Here is a 23208-nt window from a genome sequence, read left to right as displayed (position 1 = left end):
CAGAGAGGTCTTTACCTTAAATTCGATACACTGACAGGAAACAGAGTTGTAGAAAATTTGTGAAAAGTAGGCAAGCCCAAGTGTGGCGATCACCAGGAGTCATTGCTGTGAGAAGGATTCCTGAAGCTGTAATCCACATAATCAGTTCAGCTAAACAATTCAAATAATTGGATTGTCACAGAAACAGAGAAGGCGAACCCAGCTCATAAACATCCACCTGTAACAAGGATTCCTCCTGAGATCAGTTATCATCCCGTTGCCAATTTACAACACTCCTTACAAGGCTTAGTAAATACTCGCATAGCAATGACATTTTTAAGATTCCTACAAGTTCAGATCAGCGCTCATCCTGTAGGACATGTCCGGTCAGTCCTCAAAAAAAAAGTGTAGTACCAAGATCTCAATGGTGGCTCAGTGGTTTCATTGCCCCCAAAACAGGTGCACCATCCGACCCAACTAATTTTCTATTTTTTTTTTCACCCTTCTGGGGTTATGTGCCCTGTTCTGAACCCATTCCAATTGTTTCTTTTCTATTCATTGCTACTGAAGCCGACCTACAGTAGTTCTAAGACTTGAGATGGAACAAGCTTGTTGCTTTGCTTGGAGAGCGTTTGGGCTCTTGATCTGTGAGAGCATTCGTGTTTGTCCCGGCTGGCATCCTTGCCAGACATGCACAGAGAAGCCACCCAACCAGGTTCCTCTGCTCTACGGCAAGCCTATCAGTGCACCGCTCAGCTATTACTGAGCGCAGAGTTGAAAAAAAGTTTGTTTTTGTTAATAAGACCAGAGTGACAAAGCTGTAATATGGATAGTCTCACATCCATTCCTCCCAATAAACTGAACTTCTATGAGCAGATATGTCGATGGTGATCCAAGTCCACTTCAGTAGAACCCCAACCGCATATATGAAACCTAGCCTACAAGTTAACAGCACTTTAACTAACTTTATACTAACATTCAGAAATAGTTACTATTCAAAAGACACAAACAGGCCTGATCTACTTGGAGACAACACAACAACCCTCAAATATGAAGAATTTTTTATTTGTCTATACAGGGAGCACACTTCTTTTTCTCCATCCGGTTACTGAAGACATCATCTAAAGATTTTCCATCATCTACAAAGTTATTAAAAAAGGGGAAGGCTGGGGAGAACTTCTGAACACGGAGGCGGCCAACCTGCCCCCGAGTTGCAAGTGATCCCCAACTGAGGACCAGCATGAAGAATATGCAATCACATTGCATTGTTTTAATGTTTATCTCAAAACAGGAACATGTTCCGTGAGTCATAGAAATCATTAATTCTATTCAGCAGGGAAAATAGCATTCATTCTTAAGCTGCCAGTCAGGCATTTGGCTTCCCAGTTCCTTACAATGGCAAAGAAAAGACACAAAAATTACATTCAACCATTCTGCAACTACTGACTTGTCGATGTACGGCAGCCGCCTCCAACAATTTCTAACGTAGGAATAAATGTAGCAGCAATTAAGGGCCCAGGATGATGATGGCAATTACGTTACCAAGTATCCTGACAATAAGTGAGGGACTCGTTTCCGCGCAGCTGTTTGGTAAAGTTCACATTCTTGAACTGTAGATCTGAAAATATTCCTAAGGGACCAACTAGCAGGTTACGTATTTAGCGTCTACTCAAATGCAGCAGCCAGCAAAACACCAATTTGCATGAAAAACAGGAACCTACTCCTCCCGAAGATAGAAAGTTACGATTACGAGATGGGCAATGGAGATAGCTTCCAATATGAAAAAAAAAATGACCGACTTAAGGGCTGTGTGAACTAGTCTTTGTCAAGAACCTCCTACCTTTTTGTGTATACAGCTCCTATGCAGACCTCAAATTCCTTATATTCCACCGTAGGCACCAAAGAGAACAACAGTGGGACTGAACGACTTTCTAATGCCCCATTTAGACACAACGATCAAAAGATATCGCTCAAGTTACTTGAGCGATCAGCGTTGTGTCATTTACAGCACAAGATGATCGCTCAAGATGAACGATCACCTTGCGCTGCCAGCGAAGGATGCAGAAGACAAGCGGGAATGTCCCTGCTTGTCTTCTGCATACAGCTGTTCTCCGCTCCGAGTGCCCAGCTGTCATACAGCCCGGCGCTCAAAGCGGAGGATGCAGAAGACAAGCGGGGTGTTCCCGCTTGTCTTCTGCATCCAGATGTTTTCTGCACGGAGCGCCCGGCTGTTATACAGCTGAGCGCTCAGAGCGGGGAATGCAGAACACAGCTGGACCGCTCTGTTCTTCATATCCCGCCCGTTATCAGGGAGCGGGATACAGCTGAAACAATAGTATCAGCTGTATCCAGCTGTGAATCCCTGATAAGGCTGATCGTTGTCTTTCAGCATGCTGAAAGACAACGATGAGCGACGGGATAACGAAAACTGCACAATGTCAGTGCAGTTACACACAACGATTATCGCTCAAAAGACAGCTTTTGAGAGAATTTTGAGTGATAATCGTTGTGTCTAAATAGGCCTTAATGTGTATGGGGCCACTCAAACCTAGGTGGCTTCTCTACGCATGGCTAGCCAGGATGGCTGCGTCTTATCTCTCTAAACACATGAATGCTCAAGGAGAAGAGCTTGGGCAAACAGCTGTTGGCCAAACAATCCTTCGAGTGATAGCTGTTGAAGATGTATGGACACCATGACCACAGGATTATCCTACACAGAGGGTTCACATAGTAGAAGGACAAGAAGACTGCAACACTGTTGGTACAAACTAAGTTTTTTTAGACCTGCTGCCTTTATTTATGGTCTATACATTTTTGTCCTCCATGAAGGACATAAATAGAGTTAACATTTAAAGAGGTCATCATACCAATCAGTTAAGCCTAGCAGGTCCAGCTTTTGAAACACATGGTGATAAGCCAATATAGTTGATGAAAGTTGTTACCAACCATACATCCCCCCTACAGTGGCCACTATAGGAGAACTCTAGTATTACATGGCACTTAACTGAGGATGGGTACTAAGAATGGGATGACACTAGGAAGACCATACGGCCTAAAAGGGTATGTCGAAGAGGTTGTCTTAAGACAACTAGAAAAAAAAAATACTATGCACTAGCTACAGGGGCGTAGCTAAATGTTAACGGGCCCGGGTGCAAAAGTTAATCTTGGGGCTACCCACCTTCTCTTAATGCAGAGGCGCAACTTGAAGCTCCTGGGCCTCAATGCAAAACCTGTAACAGGGCCCCCAACTATAATGCTTTATTCATAGTACTGGGGTCCCTATAGGGAGATGAGAGGCCTTATGGGCCCCCTAAGGCTCCTGGGCCCGGGTGCAACCGCATCCTCTATAGTTACACTAGTGACTAGTTACATGCCTGGCCAGAGAGAAAAATTAAAGTGGAATATAACAGACTGCCTGACTATTTAATAATTTGTAGACACATCCATGTCAATCATCTAAGCAAACAGAAGCTAACAAGTGAATAGACAGAGATTGCTGATATCTTAGACACTTGCTTCACACTCCCAATCTGATGAGCTTTCTAGGCAAAGAGAGCCAAGTGCCTTCATCTGCTTCATACATGACTGGTCTTCGCAGAGCCAATGTGTATGTAGATAAGACTCTCATTGTGTATGAGTAGCTGTCAGGGTTGCCAACCTCATTCATTGTCTGGACAAGTTATCTAAAAATCACCGACAGCCAAGAATTTTTTTTTATTAGACATGCTGAAAAAAACTCCATAAAGAAGCCAAGTGATATGTAGGAAGCCAAGGATCCTGATATAAAGGCATTCGTAGTGTTCACTCTGAACTGTAAAATAATGACAATTACAGCCACAATCATCTTCTCCAGTTTTAGTAATGTATATATGTATATTTTCAAACAGACCAAGATTTAAATTTAATTTTTACAGTCAGTTAATTAAAATAAGTGTTCCATTTTCAAGGACGGTTGAAGAATTTAGATGGCTGGCAACGCAGGTAACTACTCTCAGCAAATCCTATGGGCTAGTAAGCCAGCCAACTAATGATACTAATGAGGTCAATAACTAAACTTCAAAGAAACAAAACATGTTGTACTGAAATTATATAATTCTACTCAAAGGAGCATAATTAGGATCAATACAGCTTATGGTAATGGGGTGGGGGGGGGGCAGCTCATTAATTGGTGAAGTCTGTAAAATATACCTTTTTGAAAGTTCTTAGTGGATAACCCTATTAAAATGTTACAGAAAGCTTTCAAATCTACTTAGGATTCTTCACCTTGCCTGATTAAGAATCCTAAGTAGATTTGAAAGCTTGCTGTAACATCTTTTTGTTAGCCATTAAAAAAGGTATATCTTCAAGATGATTTTGTTTCTTATTGAGAACAATCAGAAACGGTTACTAAAAATCACATCTATACTGCTCAGTACAGCCGCATCATGTTCTCCAACATGCTGTTATTTCTGTGTGTTACAGAGTTACTGAACAGAATCGGCAGTTTTCTCCAAGTGCGGTATATGGAGAAATAGCACTGAGTCTCAACCCAGCAGCTCAGGGAAGAGAGAGAATTGTAGATGAAACCTACAGAGGGAGATACAGATGAAAAATGCAGGATACAAGTCATGTGATTCCACATGTAAAAACGCATGAGTGATAATTAGGATGTATCAAAACTGGTGCAGAAGGGTAAAGTAATTGTTCATAGTAACCAATCAAGTTACTGTCTTCATTTTCTAAAGGGCCCGTTTCTTGACCTCCTATTGGCTGCACTAGTTACATGGGCAAATGGCCATGTGGCCATTGCAACACATCTAAACAGACCAGCCTGGTGGACGGGAACAGGATGCATATTAGCCTTTTACACCACACCTCCACACCATTTGCAACCAGATTGGTTGTTTGGATTTACTCATTCACGGTGATTGGTTATTTGAGTTGGCTGATTCATGGTGATTGGTTGTTTAGGTTGGCTTGAGTAGAGGTGGGGTGTAAAAGGCTACTATGCAAACAGGATGGGGCAGCGGAGAGAAGAGCTGACATTATCTGATGTTTTTGCTTTGTTGTTTCCATAACACGTGGATTTCTTCAGCTGAATGAGGCAGTTGCAGAAATTTCTGAAACAAACCTGCCCCATGTGAATAGATCTTTAAGGCCCTTTAACGCACAATGATGATTGCTCAAAATTTGCTCAAGAGCCATCCTTTGAGCGATCATTGTTGTGTGTAAATGTGCGCCCATCGTGCACTTTTCGTCCATCGCTGACTTCAGGTCCGCTTGAAATCCTCGTCCCTCAGGACGATAAGATAAGACGGACCGCATGCTGTGTTCTCCGTGGGCAGTGCTGATGACAGCTGATAACAGCCACTGTCCCACTGCTGAATAGCAATGTATTTAGAGAACAGACCACCTGCTGTTCTCTAAATACATGCAATGAAGTACTAAAGGGTTGATTAGCCCATTAGGTCCTATGCAAATTGATCGCTTTGAACTGTCAGTTTCTGATGAATTTTGAGCAACCATCGGTGTGTTTAAATGCACCTTCAGGCTTCATTCACATTTGCCCCCGATGCTTCGTTTCATAATGCAAACCAAAGCTCCATGTTGGATCTTTAACCCCTTTATGCCAGCATGACTTAAGTTTACGTTCTGACAGGCTGGTATTTAACATAACAAAACTTACAGAGAGCACCCTCTCTCCGTGATGCCCTCGGCTATGTAATCATGGTGGGCTGATGGGTTGTCTTTGCAAACGAACACTAAAACACTAGTGTCCGGGACTGCCATGGCCTGCAATCGCTATTATGAGCGATAATGCATAAATACTGCAATGCATTATAGCAAATCAGAGCTTTTCTGGTTCAAGACCCCTATAGAAAAATAAGACTAAAATAAATAAAAGTTTTAAAAAAAAACCAGGTTAAAATAAAAAAATAAAAATAAATCTCCTTTTTACGGTTTGCATTCAAAAAATTAAAATTAAAAAAAACAAAAAACACATTTTGTATTTTATCTGTAACGACCTGTAAAATAAATTGAACACCATTTATCCTGCACAGTAAAAACTGTTAAAAGAAAAAAAATAAGTAAACAACAAACACGAGGAAAAACATGCTTATCTGGTTCATTTTGCCTCCCAAAAGACCACGATAAAAGTAATCAAAAAAAGCTGAATGTACCCCAAAATGGTACCAATAAAAACTACAGCCCATCATGCAAAAAACAAGAACTCGGAGCTTCGTCCAGTAAAATAAAAAAAACAAAACCTATGGGATTATGAATGCAGCAATGTTTAAAAAAAGAAAGGGTTTTATTGTGCAAAAGTGGAAAAGCCTAAAAAACAGAATTTTTTTTAAATAATTTTGGTATTATCGCAATCGTAGCAACCTGCAGGGAAAAAACAGTAATTTAACACTAGCAAAAAATAAATAAATAAATACCCAAAACACTGTCAGAGCTGATGTGTGTATTCTCTCTGCCCTGCAAAAAAATAAAACTTTTCCAATACATTATATTTATCCAAAAAAGTTACCAACTAAGGCCGCCTGCACACGGGCGGAAATCCCGCGGCGGAATTTCCCCCACTGAAAGTTTCCATAGGAGTGCATTACAATACGTACTCCTATGCAGACGGCCGCGGGTTGGCCGCGCGAAATCTCGCTCGGCAAACAAACCGCGGCATGTCCTATTTTTGTGCGGGGCTCGCACTCACCCGGCCGCCGGCTCCGGTCTGCACATGAAAGAGTCGGGGCCACCAGGCGCGGGTGAGTACGCGCTCATCTCTGCAGGCTCTAGGGTCGGGTCCTGCGGCGAGAATTCTCACTGCCGGATCCGACCCGCTCGTCTGCAGGTGGCCTAAAACTACATTTTGCCACGCAAAAAACAAGCCCTCGTACGGTCGTGTTGATGGAAAACTAAAACTTTATGGCATTTGAAAACGGGAGATGAAAATCCCCCAAAAACCGTTGCTTCCTTATGGCCAAAATTAAGGACTCACGTCCACGACCACGTTTTCACCGTGCATTACGTGAGCGTTGCACAGCCGCGTGATACGTGGCGAGTGGAGTCGATGGACTTTCATATGTGCGTGTGGACACCACGTATCGAGACGAGGTTTACAATACGCTGTGGGGTGATCCGCTACGTTTTACCGACACATTCGTGGACATGAGCCCTGAGGAGTCAATACGATGGATGGTAACAGCTGTCCAAGGGTATGATGACACGTAGCGGAATTGGTGTGAAAGCACACAGCATTTCCACAATGCGGACCGCGCTCTGGACTTGATCATCCGCTTGTGGATTCTTTGATGCTGAAAAATCACATAACTTACGTTGTCCTGTACCTTATTGTACAATTTTGGTGCAGCTTCTGCAGACGAAATTCCACACCAAGTAGACGATGTGTGAGCGCCCCCCACAGGCTCCTATACACGGCCGTTATGTGGGTCTATGCGAATTCCTTGTATCACGTCTGAGATCAGAAAAGGCTTTCTAATCTACTTTTTGGCACAAGATACAGGGATGGCGCACTGAACACACAGTACGTCTTTATCTCATGTCTTTGGCTGCCTTTACTTGGCAGATGAATATTAGTTGATCGTTCACTTCTTAGGAACGGCTTCCCACTTGCCTCTGAGATCTCTTACCCAACATCCCCTTATGAGATGTTAAAAAAAAAGCTAAAAAAAAAAAAATTGACCACCGAAAAAGCAGATCCTTCAATTATTCATTCCCTGCTGGAGAGCGAGAGATGACGGGAAAATCTGTCTCTTCACCAGCGGTTTAGTTCAGAAGTGACATAATTGATGAAGTCGTTAAGGAATGTAGTAATTACATTATAACTTCTCTTCATTGTCGCCTTATCTGTGAGTAAAACATACTGATTGTATTGAGCAGGTATAGGGTGAAGAACCCCAGGGAGGCTTCAGGGTGTCCTACATTGGGGACAGAGGTTTTGTCTGCTGTTTTTGTGCTTTGCCCTCAACAAAATTCTGAAGAAGAGGGCGGCCTCTTCATCAGATACTCTGGTTCTCAAACTTTTAGGACTCTGAGTATTTACAAAACTAGAATATTTGGTTAAACTGATACTAAGGTGAATTGGCTATGGGCTCTACAGAGAATTCTGGTGGGCCAGTCTGGACAGGCAGGGCTGGCGGCAGCACTTGGGCAGATGCCCGGACTCACTGCAACTAAATTAGGGTTGATCCAAGGTGGAGCACCTTGTGTAGACCCCAGGCAGGGAGCAGCTGCAGGTTGGCCTTGGTGGGGGACCTTTTATTATAGGCAATGTGGCTGTGTAGCGTAGAGGTGGTACTAACGCGCGTGTCATCTCTTCTAATTTAAACATCCTCCTCTGCGCACTGCACTGGGCTCATCCAGCAGCAGGTAATATTTCTGTTGGCCCTTCTGCTAATAATTTGGACTCACCTACAACATTAAGGCAATTTAGGGTTTTTTCCACCCTCAGGGCCATTTCAGTAGACAATCCTCCTCTGGACTGATAGCTTGCCATTGACTGCTAATCCAATCAGATGTCTAGTCATTTCTTTATATCAAGGCTGGTCAAGGTGTGTGTGTTTTTTTAACCCATGAAACTTTTTTTGTACAAAAAAAGAAAACTTTTAGGTACATTTTCTTGGAGGAGTCTTAATGCCATTATCATTTGAGTTAGTTGGCCAACGCATGTTCCTCATGGTTGACTACTTGTTAAAGAGGTTGTATAGGATTACATAGAACTTACTGCACTTTGGTCTACAGGTTATATGTGGTATCTCTCACATCAATAGAGTTGATGAGCCAACATCAATGAACCAACATGCAATACCAAACACAACCCGTGGACAAGTGTGGTTCCAACTACGGAAAAAAGCAGCTATGCTATTATAATCCTGTTCAATTTACCCTGTTCTCTCTATACACGTCTATGGGCACCATGAGACAGCAGAAAACACAGACACCCCTTCCCCACACACACTTCCTGTGATACATCATGGTGTCTGTTACTAGACATACTTCATAATGACAACAGGCAGTGGACAGAAAGTTAGGGGTTTCACTTCCTTCTAACTTGTAGCAGCTCCCTCCTCCCCTTTCCTCGCCATAGACATCTATTGGCACCATGAGACAGCAGCAAGTACAGACTCCTTACACACACATTTCCTGTAATACATGTTGGTGTCTCTATTGCTAAAGACGGACTTCATATGACAACAGGCGGTGGACAAGTCAGAAAGAAAGGCGCTTTAGAAAGATTTTTCGGCACCAAAATGTCATCCAATTTACTTATTGAATTTGCTAGTTTACTGAACTTTCGTTATACAATGATATACGTGAATACATAACGAGGCGGAGAATTCTGTACTCCAATTAGGAGGCCTCTCTCGTATTTTATTACAATGTTATGGCTCCCAAAAGTGCAACAATAACAGCAGCAAAAAAAAAGAAAAAAAAACTATTAGAATTTCATCATCAGCCTTCCATTTCCGATACTCAAAAAAAGTCACATAAACCAACACGGAGGTGGCGCCGTAATTAAAACACAACCGTGTCTAATATACACTACAGTGAGATAAAAGTAAATGACATCATCAGGAAAATCACATCAAGAAGCGAAGAATGCATCAGATGACATTTAATCCAGACGTGTGCCGAGATACCTGCAGCTTATCATGGGGCTGCTCAGCTTATTAATTAGAATGATGATGAAGAGGAGCAGTTATTAAATCACTGAGCAAAACCAACAGCTCTGAATGAAAGGCAGAGACTGAATCATGGCATGAAGCGCATCACTGCATCATGTAATAAAATGCAATATATAACATGGGCCTGATGTAGAACGCTACTGCTGAGGGGAAGTGGTGGAGCCCATTGAAGCTTATCCCTCCTGCACATGGATATATAATAGAGGATACCTATAGACTACTATGGATCCATACTCATCCGTTCTGCCTCCGATTTTCCATGGCGGCATAAATAAGCTCATTCCTGAATTCAGCAGTGGAAAACATTGTCGCATATTGCATGGCATGCTATAATATGGAGGAAGCAAAATTTCTAAGGGACAGTACAATTCTTGAGGGTGCAAACCTTGCATTTACATGCAAGTGCTATGCATTTTTTTTCTTCCCATAGGAACTAATGAGCAATTCCTGAACAGAATGACAAAAAAAATAGGATCTGCAGCGATTTCGCCATCTTGGACCATCGGTCGCAGAGAAAAATTGCTTAAACACATTGAAATGATGTTATTTATATGTGCAAATTCCATCCATACCTTCTCTTGGACGGACTTTGTGCATGAACTCGCCCGTGTATATACGGCTTAGGGCTCATGTCCACGGGCGTTTTTTCATTGTGCATTACTCGTGCGATGCACGGCCGCATTATACGCGATGAATGGGGTCAATGAAAGTCAATGGGCTATCATTGATCCATGCACACCTGCGTGTAATATGCGCAGCATACACGCAGTCTCTGCCGGCAGACACGCTATTTACAAACAACGGTAAATCGGCCAAGGGAATGAGGCCTTAACTGTAGGGAGCAAAAGCAGTTGATGGGTTGGGTCCTCTTCTCTGGTCCCTCCCATTAGGCGAACGTGATATTAGCCCATTAAACGCCAGATATCGTGCTCGCCAAAATGCGATTTCCTCACTGATGCGAGGTATTTTTATGTCAAAACCACCTTGCATCACTTCAGAGAAGTAGGGATCCTTTGCTACAGCTGCCCACCGAGTTTCTCCCATTACAATGGGGATACCTAGCACAAGGTGCGATGCTACCGCCGGCCCAAGTGAAAACAGCGGGAGATGCGATGTGAGAGCACGCTCCAAGATAGAACATGCCGCAATTTATTTCCCATATCACATGGGTGTGGGAAAACATGGCTCATGTGTTTGAACCCCATATTCGTGGGAGATTTGTGCATCTTACAACGCATAAATATCGCGCAATTTTCTCGCCCGTGTGAAGCTGGCTTTAATCAGAACCAAGTGGTGCACAACTACGTGCAACACTGAAATCACGGAGGTTGAACAAGGCCCCATTCACACTTATGCCAGAGGAGCCTCCGAAGCAGATCCGACATAAAATACTGGGTCCTGCATCCTTTTTCATCCAGCAGAGTGCTGGACAGCATCTGAATGGACCCAATTATAGTCATTGGCGTCCATTCTGCGACATTCGGTTCTGTAGTAAAGTTGGTTGTGCCAGGAGATTCCGTTTTCCTGCTCTAATAGAGTAGAAAAATGGAATCCAACACAGATGTGAACAGAGCCTAATGTGTGCTTGTACCCTTCACTGCTCTTAGTGGGTGACAGGACCGCGGGATCAAGCGGGAGAATTCCTTTAATTAACCATCGACAAGCTTCCAATGCCTCCTCCAGCCCGACGCGGAGACTAACGGCCCTTTTTACACGGAACGATCATTTGCTTTCGCTTGTTTGAATGCTAATCATTCAGTATAACGCAGCCAACGATAAATCGTTCACTCTTCATTCACTTTGTCGGCTCATTCACTAATCATTCGGTTAAAACAGCGCCCGTTCAGTCACTCATTCACGAACCATTTTGTGTGTGAATGAGCCAACGATGGATCTGCAAGTATAAACAGGCTGCCTGAGAACGAAGCCTGACATCATTGAAACGAGAAATCAGTCTAAGAACCCAAATCATGACACCTGAATGCAACATGTGATAGAATATAACACAGCAATAACTTTATACTGCAGTACATGATACAACTGTTGTGATCCTAAGCTACAGTAACTAATATCAATCTTATTGTATATCGCCCAATCAGATCCTTCCTACTTACACCCCAAAGTTCCATAGAATGAACACATGTGAACTTTTGTACGCCCGGACATATTACACGGCATCTCCAACAACTTCATTTCAGTCTCTGCTGTCCGTCAAATTGAATAAAATTGTCACAAACGACAGCGAGCGGCCTCGCACCCGGCGCTCCCCCGATACAAGCTATAAAACCAGCTTTCACACAAAACACCAGAGTGGCCGCTTGCAACGGTCAGACTGAGGTTTACAAATGCCACATCCATCCAGCAAGTGTTGTGTACCTTGTAAGAAGAATGGCCGGCCGGCGGGGGAGGGGTAGACGAGCGCTCCCAGAGCTGAGATCACACTTGTGGTATAATTGCAGTTTGTGATGACAGCCTATAATAATTACCGCCTCTATGCCCTCGCTCGCTGCCCAGCGCAATAACACATCGCCAAATCTTCTGCAGCCGGCGTCACACAGGTGAAGCTCCAACGCCGCTTCTAGATTTCACAACGTAATCTAAAACGGCCAGCTGCAAATTTAAGGGTAAAAACGCACCAAAACCGCCATCGTCTATGTAGTGGCGTATAACACATGACGTATTACCCATGCAATTACCATTACTTATGCTATAGGACACAGCACGGTGGTTGCCTTACAGCTGGGGGGTCCTGGGTTCAAATCCCACCTAGGACAACATCTGTACGGAGTTTGGATGTTCTTCCCATGTTTGCACACTCCAAAAACATACAGATGGGCGACTATGGATTGTGAGCGACAATGTTGTCGCAATGCTGCGTAATAGGCGTGCGCTATATAAAGGCGATTATTATTAAAACAGCGCTGTCGCCTTCCAGGCGCAATGACGTCCCGAAGCGTTTCCAGGATGTCATTTCGAAAAAAAAAAGTGAACCCATATTGCGCCTATCGAATAAAAAAAACTATAAAGCGCTCACACGATTTTACGCAAAACTTCTTAATTTCACATTCCGATTCGTCGCCCTACGAATGGCGTCCTATAATAATGAAGCTCTACGGATTTCATTGCGGGAACAGTTAACCGGAATTCCCCGGATGATTGTATCCATCTCACAACCGACCCATTGATAGAACGTAGTCCGTTTTTTTTTCACTGTCCGAAAAATTCTCGCGTGCACGACTTTTTCGTCCCAGTTTTCACGCTGCCGCACATGCGAATAGGAGCCTTTCTATACGGCCAATCTATAAATTGCCTCTTTGTTATGAAACATTTGGATATTTACAAACAGAAAGGTTGGATTGTTGCAGAACTACTTCCTAACCGATACATTGTATCCACTGAGCAACTCCATCCAATAGCAGAGCCGCACACCCATGTGGTTAGTACATGGCAGAGAAAGTTCTATAGGGGACTCTATACAGCACTGCAGGGGGAGCATGCTGCTGCAGGGGGCACCGAGGGGGGCTGCAGCCAGCCCTCTATAGGGGGTCCTTACCTTGGCTGTTGTGCTGGTTGTTCTCCATGACACAGGGGTCTGCGCTGTTCAGCTCCGCCAGTCTCCTGTTGGTGGCTGTCAGCTCGGATCTCAGGTTAGTCACCTCCTGGCTCGCAGACTGGATGGCCCCATCTATTCGGAGGGCCAGCTGCTTGTTATCCTCCATCATTTGCAGGATGTTGGCCTGGGGAGAGAGGAGACAGAGAGCAGCATGGTGGGTACGGCAGCTCACACACCGGCAGGCACTGAAGGAATGAGCAGCACTGCAGGACACGCAGCGCCTCCTCTCCAAAGGACACCGCGCACATGACGCGCTCACTTTAAATGGAACCTACCAACTGCTCAGTAGGGGAGGCCGCTTGCGCTTTTTAAGTAACATTTCGGCCCAAACCGCTTCACGCTACAATTTTACATCACAAAATGATATGGAAGTGTTTATAAAAGTAGATTACATTGTATCCCTCATCGTGTAGTCCTGTAGGTACTATATTGTAGGACACGGCTTACTCGCCCCCCCTATTTTGGGCCGTAATGTTAGCGTCTTCCTCTCTGTAAATCCCAGCTCCTCAGTGCCGAGCGCAGTTTCTTGGCTCCGTTTCGTCGAGTTCATTATTTATTCAGTCCCTGAGACAAACCGTTCCTGCGGCCGGGGCGGGAGAGGGGGCGCTCGGGGTCCGGCGCAGTCATGGCGCAGTTATGGCGCAGGACGGGGTTTTGTCGCTCTCAGGGATGACGGACACTCTTATGTTGGAAAAATGGGATGTTTTTGGGGAAGGGGAGATGGGCGCAAGCGAGCGCTGACGGACCAGGCGGTTCTGGCGTAAAGGGCGTCCTGGCAGGGGCGTATAGGGTCACGCGGATTTTTCGCATGCGGAAAATATGCATTTCAGCCGCCTGCACAGGCGGATTTGCACTGCGGGATCTGGAGCGGGCGCCCGCCTCCAAATCCCGCAGTAGTTACCGCCTAGAGCATGCTATGGCAATACGCGATTTCCTCTACACGAGCGGAAATCGGTTGCGATTTTCCGCTCGCGTAGGAGAAATCGCGGCACGCTGCCATTCTGTGCAGATTCTGCACGGACGGCTTCCATCGAAGTAACTGAAAGCCATCCAGCCTGCGTCCCTTCCGCAATTATCAAGACTAAGGCCGCCTGCACACGAGCGGAATTTCCACCGCTGGAAGCCTTAACAAACGCAATCCTATGCAGACGGCCGCGCAAAATATCGCATGGCAAACAGATCGCGGCATGCTCTATTTCTGTGCGGGACTCGCAGAGCACAGAAATGTCACCCGCCGCCGGCTCCGGTCTGCGCATGCGTCGGCTGTGCGGCAAACCGGCACATCAAACACCCAGAGCCGGTAGGTGCGGGTGAGTACGCACTGGTCCCTGCAGGCGCTCGGGTCCCACGGTGAGAATCCTCGCCGCCGGATCCGACCCGCCCGCCTGCAGGCGGCCTTAATTTGTACTGCGCATGTGCTCCGGCTGGCACATCTGTGGCACAGATTAAAAAGACTGCAGACAGGTACCGGCGGTCACCAGCTGGGCACAGGGTCAGATTGTCACCAGCCGGGCACAGGGTCAGATTGTCACCAGCCGGGCACAGGGTCAGATTGTCACCAGCCGGGCACAGGGTCAGATTGTCACCAGCTGGGCACAGGGTCAGATTGCGGAATCCGACCCATCCGTGTGCAGGCGTCCTTAAGCTAATTTTACACAGGCAAGTGCGATATCGGCCCGTGAAACACGCGCTCGCCAAGGTGCGATGTCCCTGCGAATGGGAGGCGGTTTTGTGTTTAAAACGTCTCACAGCGGTGGAGAATCGCAAAGCGTTTACCATTGTTTTTGATAGGTGAACATCGCGCGGTGCCGCCCCCATTGAAAACAATATGTGAGGCGTTAAAAGGGAACCCCAAAAGATGGGACATGTCGCGTTTTTTCTCTTATTTCTGCACCATGGAGAAAAAAATCGCCCATGTGTATGGCTCGATCCAAGAGAGTGGGGTTCATATCCGTGCGTCTCGAAACGCACAAATCCCGCCCGATTTTCTCAGCCTTACGTGTGTATTTGGCCGTTGGCACATGAGCGTAATTCGCTGCGTGACGCTCACATGTGACACCCAGCAAGTACGCAACAACATTGCTGGGTGCCGCCGATTGCCCTACACCATCATGGGGTGCATGCGGGCATAATACGCTCCAACATCGGTCATGCTGCCATCTTTATTGCGTGCATATTTCGCGCAATATGTGTGAGCGGCAGCATGGGAGCCTATGGCAGATTGCCACAGCGTATTCCCCGCACCCCGAACACGCTATAGCAATACGGTCGTCCTGCATTTGTTGAATCGCCATAGTCTACATGCACGTTATGTAATAGCGGATTACGTGCGCATAATTTGTGGTAATTGGAGTTAATAGAAGTACGTGGACTCCATTTTTTTTAACACATGTAGTTCGTGCTCAAGAATGGGCTTTTAGCGCCACATATTGGGCGTGTGAAAAATACACCCCCGTGACGGAACCTACAGGGGGCCTTTTTTTTTTAGGGTCTATCCAGGGAGTTGAAGGGGTTGTCCACTTACAAATGAACTCTTTATAATATGAGCCAAATAGGTTAAAACGAGAGTACTTAACCCCTTAGAGACCAGCCTGTTTTGTGCCTTAGGGCTCCTTCACATGAGCGTATGCACATTTGCGCGAGCGTGAGCATAGAAGAAGTCGTGTATCTGAACGGCCGCACTCTGGGGTATATGCTGTGTTGTAGAACTTGTATTACGTTTTTGGGGGAAGGGATGGGAAAAACATCCAGAAATTCCGCCATTGTTTTGGGGTTTTGGTTTTATGACATTAACCCTTCGGTAAAAGTAACACAATAACTTTCTTATCTGATCAGCACGATTAGGCTGGCTTCTCACATGGGGGGGGGGGGGGGGGGGGAAATCTCACGGAATGACCGCAGTGGGACCGCACAGATGGCCTGCATTCCGCTGTGGCTATCTCTCCCCATAGAGAGGAGAGATGACCGCAGTGGCGACGGCGATAAAATGAACACGCCGCGGCTTTGAATTCCGCGCGGCATGTCAGTTTCAGAGCGGCTTGGCGGTAATGGCTTCTCCGCAGCGTGTGGACGACATTTTTGCAAATCTCATCCACTTTTCTGCTTTATCCCGGGTTAGAAAAATTGCCAGCGGAATTTCCATGGAGAAAGTCTGCCTGGAAACTCCGTAGCAATTCCGCCCCGTGTGACCCCGGCCGGACTGCCACACCAAGCTGAGAGAGAGTTTATTTTTTCTACCACTTTTGCACAATAAAAACATGTTTTTAAAGAAAAACAATTCCATCTGCATCGCCACATTGTAAGACCTGTAACATCTTTCCCCCGCCGGCACCCGAATCTTTTCTTCTGAGCGGGCAAGTACTTGCTGAGGCCGCCTGCAGACGAGCGGGTCGGATCCGGCAGCGAGAATTCTCGCCGCGCGATCCGACCCGAGCGCCTGCAGGAACGAGCGCGTACTCACCCGCGCCTGGCGGCCCCGGCTCTTTCATGTGCCGGCTGCCGCGCAGCCGGCGCATGCGCAGACCGGAGCCGGCGGCCGGGTGAGTGCGTGCCCCGCAGAAAATTAGGACATGCCGCGCGAGATTTCGCGCGGCCAAACCGCGGCCGTCTGCATAGGAGTGCGTATTTTAATGCACTCCTATGCAAACTTTCAGCGGCGGAAATCCTGCGGGAAATCCGCTCGTGTGCAGGCGGCCAAAGGACAATACTCGCTCGAGTAATTGCCCTTAGCAAGTATGCTCGCTCATCTCTAATTTTATTCATTTAAAATTGAACCAATCAGAGCCAGCACTTCTTGGAGGCGGGGATTTTGAACTTCTGACCAAGAAACGCTGGTGGAAAACTACAAGCAAGTCTGCTGGAGCTTCAGAGGAGACGTGCGGTGAAGCCGGACAGTGCCTCTAAGGCCTCATGTCCACGGGGACAGATCCGCAGCGGGTGTCCCGCAGCGTGATCCGCGCCCCATAGGGATGCAATGGACACCTGCAGGTAGTTAAATACCTGCGGATGTCATTTTCCCCTGAGGCGCAGATTGCGTCTGCGGGAAAACACCCGCGGCATGCTCCATTTTAGTGCGGGTCTCCAGCGGGGTCGGCTCCCGCAGGCTTCTATTGAAGCCTATGGAAGCCGTCTGGATCCGCGGAGCACCCGCAGCTGAATTCCTGCTCTCTGGCGCGGGAGAGCAGGAGTTAAAAAAAAAAAAAAAGAGTGCACGGTGCATGCTGAGCACATCCGCCGGGCCGAAGAAAGAAGATCCGACTGCGTCCGGACAGGTAAGTAAATCTTATTTTTAGGCCTCATGTCCGCGGAAAAGGAGGGACCCGCTGCGGGAGCTGCATGAAGAATCCGCGGCGGGCCTGATTTTCCCCGTGGACATGAGGCCTGAGGGCTTTTACCCACTAGCGTTTTTTTAACGCTGCGATATCACTGCGTATTTTCTTGCAAATGTCAATGGGACTTTCTAATGTTAAAATCGCATCGCACAAAAATCGTTTGCGCTTCTGCGATTTTAACATTAGAAAGTCCCATTGATATTTGCAGGAAAAAACGCAGCGATATCTCAGCGTTAAAAAACGCAAGTGGGTAAAAGCCCTTAGGGGATGTATTGCGGTTTTGTGTTTTTTTTAAATGTAGCTAGGGGTTATTTTAGGGGAAACAGGATTTCCTACTGTAAAAGTTGCATCGCACCGCAGGAAAACTGCGCTTTAGTGCAATGCAACACAAAGGAAGGCCCCATAGGGAAACATGGGCTGCAAAACATCAAAAATCAGGGCAATATTCAGCATGCCGCGATTTTTTTTCTCTCGCAATGTAGCAGCCTACAAAACATCTCGTGCGATTTGTAGTACTGTCACATCACGAGAAACTTGCACAATTTTGTCGTCCGTGTGAAAGCGGCCTAAAGCCCTTTACTGAAGTCAGTAGACAGGTGTATTGGTTGTCACTAAGCGGTTAGAATGATTGCGAATTAGCTCTATATCTAGACTAAGGAGTCCAGTGGGCAGTCTGACTCAGTGATTGACAGCCTGACCCGTATGAGTATAGATACGGCGCGGTCAGTCACTGATTAGCACCGCCCACTGGACTCCTGAGCATAGAAAGAGCAGATCATCAAATGACAAGTTATACGGGAACCTTTGTAACAAAACTATGTATCAATCTGCTCTTCCTGCTCTATAACCTGCACTGCATGTTCTACATGGCAGGTTAATCAGATCCTGGTTATGTGGGCATTCCCTGGCACACTGTATGATTGCATTCTGGCTGGCACTGTGTGAGAGGGTATTCCCAGGCTGGAATGGTTTATGGAGGCATTGTTTATAGGAGCGCTCTGGCTGGCACTGTTTATGTGGATATTCTTTAGCTGGCACTATTTATTGAGGCATTCTTTAGCTGGCACTGTTTCTGGGGGCATACTTTGGCTGGCACTGTTTATGTGAACATTCATTATCTGGCACTGTATGGGACATACTTTACTTGGCATTCTTTAGCTGGCACTATTTATGTGGACATTTTTAGCTGACACTATACGGGACATTTTTTTTCATTTTTTGGAAGTATATGGGACATACTTTAGCTGGCACAATTTATGTGGATATTCTTTGGCTGGCACTGTATAGGGCATACTTTAGCTGGCACAATTTATGGGAGCATTCTTTGGCTGACACTGTTTATGTGGACATTCCTCAGCTGGCACTGTATAGGGCATACTTTAGCTGGCACTATTTATGTGGATATATTCTAGCTGCCACTGTATGACTCATATTTTAGCTGGCACTATTTATGGGGGCATTTTAGCTGGCACTGTTTATGGGGACATCTTTTAGCTGGCACTGTTCATGGGAGCATTTTTGCAGGCATTGTTTATGGGGGCATTGTTTGGCTAGCACTATTTATGAGGTCATTCTTTGCACTATTTGTGGGGGCACTCATTAGCTGCCACAGTTAATAGGGGCACACTGACTGGAATGATTTTTGGGGATGCACAGGCTGGCACAGCGTCTGAATACTTTATGATGCTGCCAGGTCAGGTGATTGGAGCAGTGGTCGGATCGGGATTTACAGCTGTAATACAAATGCAATTATGAGGCCACATTATGGCCTTTGAATGAGGCTTAAAGAGGAACTGCACTTTTAAAAACTTTTGACAAGTCAGACCTACAGAAGTTTTGATCAGTGGGGGACTGAGACCCCCGATGATGGTCTAAATGAAGGGGCTGCAGCGAATGCTGTTCCCTTCTGCTGTCCTTGCTGTCTGTCGGTTTCACTTGGCAGCTGAAGACAGACAGGTAGATGTCTATAGACGCCTATGAATCCATCATCATCTGCCCAGAGGAGTTGACATGCAACAGTGACAGCAGAAGGGCACAGCGCCTGGGTGAGCGTTGTAGACCCTTCCTTTCCATGATCAGCGAGGTTCTCGGCACTCGGATCGCCAATGACCAAAACTTTTGACATGTCACTGTGACTTGTCAAAAGTTTTTAAAAGTGTAATTACTCTCTAAGCTTCATTCAAAGGCTATATTGTGGCTTCATTTTTGCATTTCTAATACAATTCTTTTCCAAGGGTGTAATCATAAGGGGCAGATTTATACCTGTTTCCTGGGGAAGCCAAATAGCTCACAAATAGCTACTGAAAACATCTCATGGGGTATTACAGATTTTGGATCAGGGTCCAGGAGTTTTAATATCTAACCGTGGTGTTTTCTCAGATAATACATTGCTGCAAATGGAATTTTAGGGCACGCTGGGGTGAATATATGCCAATAAGTGCCATCTTCAAATCCTTTTTTAAAAAGTTTTCCCCATTGCCCTCTATGGTGAAACTACACTGAAAACATCCAATATGAAAAGCAGTTCTAGGACAATCTCCTGGCACAGCTTCCCTAATAGAAAGCATAACTGTATACTGCGTGCCAACTTCCTACTGTCCCACGTGCATCCTCCAGAATAGAGCACCAAGCATGTTGTATATAGCATACTGATACAAGAAGATGCCCCTTGCTTTTGCCAACTATGTGCGACCAGCAATGTGTTTCCAGCCGCCTGTGGTATGTATGGAAAACCACATTTAAAATCTGTCAAAGTTGAGTGAATCATCAGATGATCACAGCCTGAGCCGTAATCCAAGACATTGCGGAGCCGGTCTTATTACAAGTCTCTAGCAATGAGCGGTGGATGAGAAAGAACGTGAGCAATCGGGGTGCCATGTTATATAACTCCCCGAGTACCTCATCTGCCAGCAATCTGTTGAGTGTTTTATCCTTTGAGGACGTGGCCTAGTTTGGACCTAAGGATGCAACGATTTTTTGAGTATTTTAATTTCCATGTTTCAAAAACCATAACTTTTTACTTTTCAGTCGAAATAGCCATGTAGGGCTTATTCACATAAAAATGAAAACGGCCCGCTGATATACGCTACTATATGATTGGGGCTCGGCGTATTGCCGTCGGGCGGGGAAAGACAGCTTAGCTATTTTTCCCTTTCCGCCCCTTTGCCGACTCTCTGAATGGGGAGGAGGCGGGACTGGGCGGGAGCTAGTGTGCTGAGCTTCTGCCCCTTGCCGCTGTTTGCAATGAGAGGGACGGGGCAAAGCTGAGCTCTGCCTCGTCCTGCCCTTTCCCATTGCAAAGTGCGGCAAGGGGTGGAGAAGAAAAGAGAAGGGTGAAGGAGTTTAGCAGTCACGCTGCTAAACTCCCTACCACCTCCCTTCTCCGGACACTGTCATTAGCTCCCATAAGAGTAAATGCAGGCACTGGTGTCAAAGCGCCCGACCAATACGCCCCTGTGCACTGTAAACCAATGCATCAAAGGGTCAGCGTATATCAGCCCGGACGTGAAAACCCAGCCGATATACGCCCGTGTGAATAAGCCCTTATAAAGTTTATTGGAGGGCAGGGTAAAAAAAAAACCACATGAATGTTGCCCTTTTTTATGGCACACATCATGCAGAATAATTGACCTGATCATTTTTTTTCGGCAGTTTGAAACAATTATGACAATACCAAAATTCTATGTTATTTTTAGATGTTTCTACGTTTTTTTTTTGTGCATCATTGCATTCGAAGAACTATAACTTATTTTTCCATGGATGGAGCTGTTTAAGGGCTTATTTTTGTGTGAAAAAGTTATAGTTTTTATTGGTATTGTTTTGGGATACATATCACTTTTTTGATCGCTTTTCTTCTTTTTTTGGGAGGCCAAGTGAGCAAAAAAAAAGCATTTTAGCTCCGTCATTGCTTTTTTCTTTTAATACCATTTGCGAACAGAAAATCAAAAAGGTGCGCAAAACAGTGTGGGAAGGCCGACAACTATTTTATTTAACATGGATTTTTTTCACCTCTTTTTTTTAGTGTCCCTGTAGGGGACTTGAACCTGTGATCTCATGATGGCTCAGGTAATAAACTGCAGTACTTTTGTTCTGCAGTGTATTATGTGATTTACTTGCCAACACTTGCTATGGAATATCTGGAGGCTGCTGTTAAGCCTCTTGTTATGGTGGCAACCCATTGGCCTTCCGAGATTTCATGGTGTCACAGAGGGAGCACCCTCCCTCTGTTAACTCCGTCCATGCCGCATTCAACATTGATCACAGCATGTAAGGGGTAAATGGATGTTCTTGCTGATCCCTGCAATTGCTGCGAACGTCGTGGACTCGGCTTCTGAGTCCATTCCATCAATGTATAGCATTTCACACTAAACCCCTCCTGCCTGTGATGTACATATATGTCACATGTATCATCCTTCTGCCCAAAGGAAAAGCATGATGGTTATGCTGGAACATATAAGCAGAGTAGCTATTGGTATTCGGGATTTCGGGAAAGCTGGATGACAAGTCCTGTATGTGGCAGCCGTATAATCAAGGCATATATATACAGTACAGGGGGATATTATGATTTAAGGGAAATGCTCTTTATTTTTCTGACACTTTACCGCCAGCAGATACGATTTACTTCTCTGGTACAATCTCAGTCTCTGGTTTAAAATTTCACGAGTCGTCGTCTCGCATCTTCCGTACATAGATGATAATTTAATGCTCACACCCATGTTGATCACATCCATCTGCGACACGTCTGGGGATCGCTCCTGCTGACTTTCACATAGAATTCCCGCATGGATTCATCTACTCAACAATTTTCTGCATGTGTGAACACTGCATGTTATCAGATGGAAATCATCAAGCAAAGATGGAAAGTCTGCTGCAAGAATGTGCTGATCTGCTAAGGGGGCTTCGCTTTTCTGTACCCCGAAACCACTTTTATTGTAATAATCATCTGCATTGTTATAGCGATGTAGCAGTGCTGAGTTGGCCGGATGCAGGTGAGCTGAGTTTTAATGTAACTTAGTATCACATGATCCTTCAGTTTACATAAAACTACAAGTAAGGCCGCCTGCACAGGGCCAGATTTGCATTGCGGAATCCGGAGCGGACGGCTGCCTCTGGATTCCGCAGCAAATACCACCCATAGTATGCTATGGAAAAGCATTTTTTCCTGACCACAAGTGGAAATCAATAGCGACTTTCCTCTCGTGGAGGAAAAATCACAGCATGCTGTATTTAAGTGCGGATTCCACACGGACGGCTTCCATTGAAGTCAATGGAAGACATCCGACCCGTGGCCCTTCTGCAATGACAACGACGTGGGAAAAGCAGGAACTTGGGGAAAAAAACCTGTACTACGCAGGTCCCTCGGCTCGCCATGAGGACCATCCGCAGTACAGAAGAAGAAAATTCACGTATGCGTGGATCTTGGCTGGCCACAGGGTCGGATTCTGCTGCAGACTCCAACCCGGTTCTGTGCAGTCGGCCTAAGGCCTAATGCCCACTTACTACACGCAGGGATTCCGCTGATGAATTCCTACAGCAGAATCCCTTCATGCTCGGGGACATCCGAGGAAAATGACAGCATACTCACCTGTCCTGACGCTGC

At 45.8% G+C, this 23208-nt stretch overlaps 1 protein-coding gene across 3 annotated transcripts in view; it reads right to left on the bottom strand.

Annotated features, from left to right (window-relative positions):
* The window catches only part of KAZN (kazrin, periplakin interacting protein), a 196786-nt gene extending 183278 nt beyond the window's left edge, over window positions 1-13508 (bottom strand). For all 3 annotated transcript variants that reach the window (XR_010793134.1, XM_066606724.1, XM_066606725.1), the window contains exon 1: window positions 13219-13508. Coding sequence is in view for 2 of the 3 variants with exons in the window: in XM_066606724.1 (XP_066462821.1) it covers window positions 13219-13387 (169 nt within the window). In the remaining variant the exon portion in view is untranslated. The remainder of the gene's footprint in view (window positions 1-13218) is intronic.
* Window positions 13509-23208: the final 9700 nt, after the last annotated feature.

The sequence above is a fragment of the Eleutherodactylus coqui genome, chromosome 6, assembly GCF_035609145.1.
Source record: "Eleutherodactylus coqui strain aEleCoq1 chromosome 6, aEleCoq1.hap1, whole genome shotgun sequence".
Classification (NCBI taxonomy): domain Eukaryota; kingdom Metazoa; phylum Chordata; class Amphibia; order Anura; family Eleutherodactylidae; genus Eleutherodactylus; species Eleutherodactylus coqui.
The sequence above is the reverse complement of the archived record's forward strand: the minus strand, read 5'-3'. Positions and strand labels throughout refer to the sequence as shown.